General features: G+C 31.4%; 1 protein-coding gene across 1 annotated transcript; it reads left to right on the top strand.

Moving 5' to 3' along the window:
- The first annotated feature begins 2793 nt into the window (after positions 1–2793).
- Positions 2794–3650, top strand: LOC130826451 (uncharacterized). The gene is made up of 2 exons (XM_057692041.1): positions 2794–3456; positions 3585–3650. The coding sequence occupies exons 1-2, from the start codon at positions 2794–2796 to the stop codon at positions 3648–3650; spliced, it is 729 nt and encodes a 242-aa protein (XP_057548024.1).
- Positions 3651–4026: the final 376 nt, after the last annotated feature.

Consider the following 4026-nt stretch of genomic DNA (forward strand, 5'->3'; position numbering starts at 1 on the left):
GCTATTTTGTTGTATTGGAAAGACTAACAAACTACATACCCAATTATGTCTAAAATAGCTAAAGACATATTGGCTATTCCAATAACCACAGTTGCATCCGAATCAACTTTTTCTATGGGAGGAAGAATTTTGAATAGATGGAGAGCATCCCTTTTATCAAGACATGTTGAAGCCTTGATTTTAACTCGTAATTGGTTGTTTGGATATGAAGAAGAATCTGATGAAGTAGGATTAGTTCTTGGCAGTGACTAAGTCCCCGATGCAGAATCGCATGCTAAGGGAGATCAGGGTCCAAGTGGATCCTCGTCTTCAGAATCTGGTACGTATTTTACTTTTTAAATAAATGTTAGTTAATTATCATTCTACTATAACTCGTGTTTCGTGTACTTTATGTACTCAGTTATGGTTTATTCACTTGATTGTTGCCATGCAAAAGATGTTGGTTCTTATGGATCTGATTGTGGCTCAAATTGAAACACGGAATCTGGACACAAGTAATTTAACCTTACAAGTCACATGGAAACTTGATAATCGTTAGGTTGGGTGAATGTTATCCATGAGTCTTAGTCTTATAGGCAACTTTCGAATAGCCTTGTTTACTTGAGATTAGGCAATTAGAAATGTTTCCTTAGCTATGATTCATGTTGGTAGCTTGCTGAACATGCGGTGTTTGTTGACCTTGAGAGGCATTACAATGATCTCACCTGACATGTAATACATATTCTGGTAGCAAAATTTTAGGCGTTTCTTTTTTGTATCTTTCTTATAAGAATGAATTACTTTCTTTTAATACTTTTTTTGTTTGTTTTTGTTCAAGATTGAAATATGGTACCACAAGCAAAGCAGCAGTACGTGAGAGATTTTATGGTGGATATATAACTATATATAGTTGCTGATTGAATGTTAATTTTTGGGGTTAAAAACTTGATATTTGTATATTTACATTAGATGGATGTATAAGTGATGGATGTAAATTTTTAGAGTAAAAAACTTGATATTTGTATATGTTAATTTGGTGGATGTAAATTTTTGGGGTTAAAAACTTAATATTTGTATATTTATATTTGGTGGATGTATAAGTGACGAATGTAAATTTTTGGGGCTTAAAGCTTGAAGAATTGGTGGAATCTTATTGGTTTATAATTGATTTGCTAAAATATTTATATATAATCTTGTTTACAATCTTTCAATATTAGAAATTAGTTTTCAAATATTCAAAAAATCATAATTAGATAACTGAAATTGGACCTAATTTGCTAAAATTAGGTGAAAAATTGATTCGGATTTGTAACAGTTTGATTAACAATCGGTTCGGGTTGGTATCAGTTCGGGTTAAAAACAGTTCGATTAATAATCGATTCGGGTTTGTATCAGTTCGGGTTAAAAACAGTTCGATCTTAATCGGTTTTAGTCAGGTTGCATTCGGTTACGTGCATAATTCGGGTCGGATTTGACTCGGGTCGATAACTGTTCAGTTCGGGTAACATCGGTTAAGGTTTATATGTCGGTTATAAAATTCGGTTGCAGTTCGAGTTCGATTTTGCCCTTTTCGGTTATCAAACGGTTCGAGTGAAGTTTCGGTTCGGGTAATTGCGGTTCGGTAAACCTAAAAAAACTTATATTTTTTCGGGTCGGATAATTTTCGATTCCGGGTCGGATTTTCGGGTCGGGTTTGTTTTGAACAGCTCTATTTCCGTGAAACATTGATTACCATGTTCTTCCTAGAATCTTGCATCTGCAACGTGTCAAACCATCCAAATTCATGCATCACTTAACACAAAATTAACAATACTAGAGTTAAAGGTTAGAGTCAGAGTCATCAACCTAATATCCCAATATCTCACATTAATCAAGATCTGGGGGAGGAGGGTGCAGTGCTTGCAGAGCCGTCCCTAGGGTTAGGAAAGGAGTGCCACCGTCTAGGGCCCAATATATTTAGGGGCCCATATATATATATATATATATATATATATATATATAGTATAAGTAATTAAAAAAAATTAATTTTCTAATCCAGCAGTACAATTGGTAACCTACAGCACGCATATAGCAAATAAAGAGGAGAGATAATTGGAAAGTTCATTTTGCATTCCATTTCCCATAGCTGTCATCATTATTTCATTGGGAATATTGAAAAATTAATGGAAAGAGTAATAAAGCTTCCATTTTTAAATAGGAGAAAGATATGGTTCAGAATTGCAAAAGGCTTCATCTTCTACATTCAACCGACATCTTCATCAGTTCGAATAGCTTCCAATTTTTTTTTCAATTTCTAGATAATTTTGAGCACTTTATTCCAATTCATTCTTTAGTTTTAATAGATTTTAAGTAGTTTATTCTAATTTCATTATTCTGCAATTGTATTTGTATAGTCTACGATTGCTTAGATTTGATAGTATGTTGTTTAAATCTAAATTATGGGTAATTTGTTGGTAATTTTTGGTTAATTTTTGGGTAATATCAAGTATCAACGAAAGGGTTCTCACTTTTAATAGTTTAGTTAATTCTCAATTTTTGGTTAATTTCTGGTGCATTCCATTTCTAATTTTTGGTTTTGATAGTCTACACTTTTTCATTTTTGGTTTCTTAGTTCTCTAAATCTAAATTTCTAATTTATTGTATTTTTTTATTTTTTGTAGAATTGAAAATATATAGTAGATTATTGTCTATTGAGTATTGATAATCCATCAGGTGCTGTTGTTCTTTTCTTTAAATATCTTATTTATTGGTCTATTTTTATGCAATGTTGCCGAAAAGACATTTGTCTGGGTGTGAAAAAAGAACAAAGAAAAAATGAGAACAAGAATAAAAAAATCACTACGAGGAGCTCTTGATAAATTTGTTTTAAGAGGAGAAAATTCTCATCACAATGTGAATATAAATGAAACTTTTCATAATGATATCAGTGAAAATGTTAATTTAGTTGATGATGAGAATGTCAGTGAATTTTTAAATAATAATGTTAATGAAGATGATGAAGCCAATCCATGTAATGTTATGCAAGATGATGAAAACACTATTTTACCATTGGATTCTTTTGATAATATTGATAATAAATTAAGAGACACTATAGTTAAAAAGGGACCTATAAGAGAATCAAATCTTGATTTTCCCTTGGATGTTAATAATATGCATTTTTCTTATTCATATTTTGCTCGAAAATTGAGTAATGGAGAGATTAGCGATCGAAAATGGTTAGTTTATTCCAAAAGCGTTGACAAAGTGTTTAGTTTTTGTTGTAAGTTGTTTAAATTTGCTAATAATCGAAATTTGCTAGCTAATGAGGGTTTACGTGATTGGCAACATATTAGCGAAAGACTCAAAAAACATGAAACTAGTGCAGAGCATATGACTAATAAGAATACATGGAATGAACTGAGGGAAAGATTGAAAAAAAGTCAAACAATTGATAAAACTTTACAAGAGATTATGAAAAGAAAAATGCGTATGAGACATGTTTTTTTTCGAATATTTTGTGCAATAAAATGTCTTTTTATAGACAACATGTAATATTTAGTGAACAAATTTATATACTATATTTTCTATATTTTTCTTCTTAAATCTATATTTTAAAATTGTTATAGAATGGGCCCAATTTTTTAAATTTGCCTAGTGCCCACACAATATTAGGAATGACACTGAGTGCTTGAGCTCTAGGCGAAAAATAGAAAAAGGGTCCTTATATAAGTAGAGTTTTGATTTTGTTTTTCTATATAGTTCAGTGGTCATGACTCATGCGTTTAATTGACAAACTCAATGTTGTAAGTTCAATCCATATTAGAAGCTATTTATGCAAATACATTTTTAATAATAAGGATTAACTCAATTTGAACCTCTTTTTAAGATGGGTCATAAGCGGTTACACCTCAAAACTATCCTCAGAAACGCCCTTAAAAGGGTATAGCATAAATATTATACCCGGATCCCCTCTAAAAAGAGGAGAAAGAGAAATGTGCGCACTCAAATACTATGTTTCAAAATTGGTTTACTTACGCATGTTTGGAGTAAAGAACGTTGACCAACCGA

This window comes from Amaranthus tricolor, chromosome 11 (genome assembly GCF_026212465.1).
Source record: "Amaranthus tricolor cultivar Red isolate AtriRed21 chromosome 11, ASM2621246v1, whole genome shotgun sequence".
NCBI classification, from domain to species: Eukaryota; Viridiplantae; Streptophyta; class Magnoliopsida; order Caryophyllales; family Amaranthaceae; genus Amaranthus; species Amaranthus tricolor.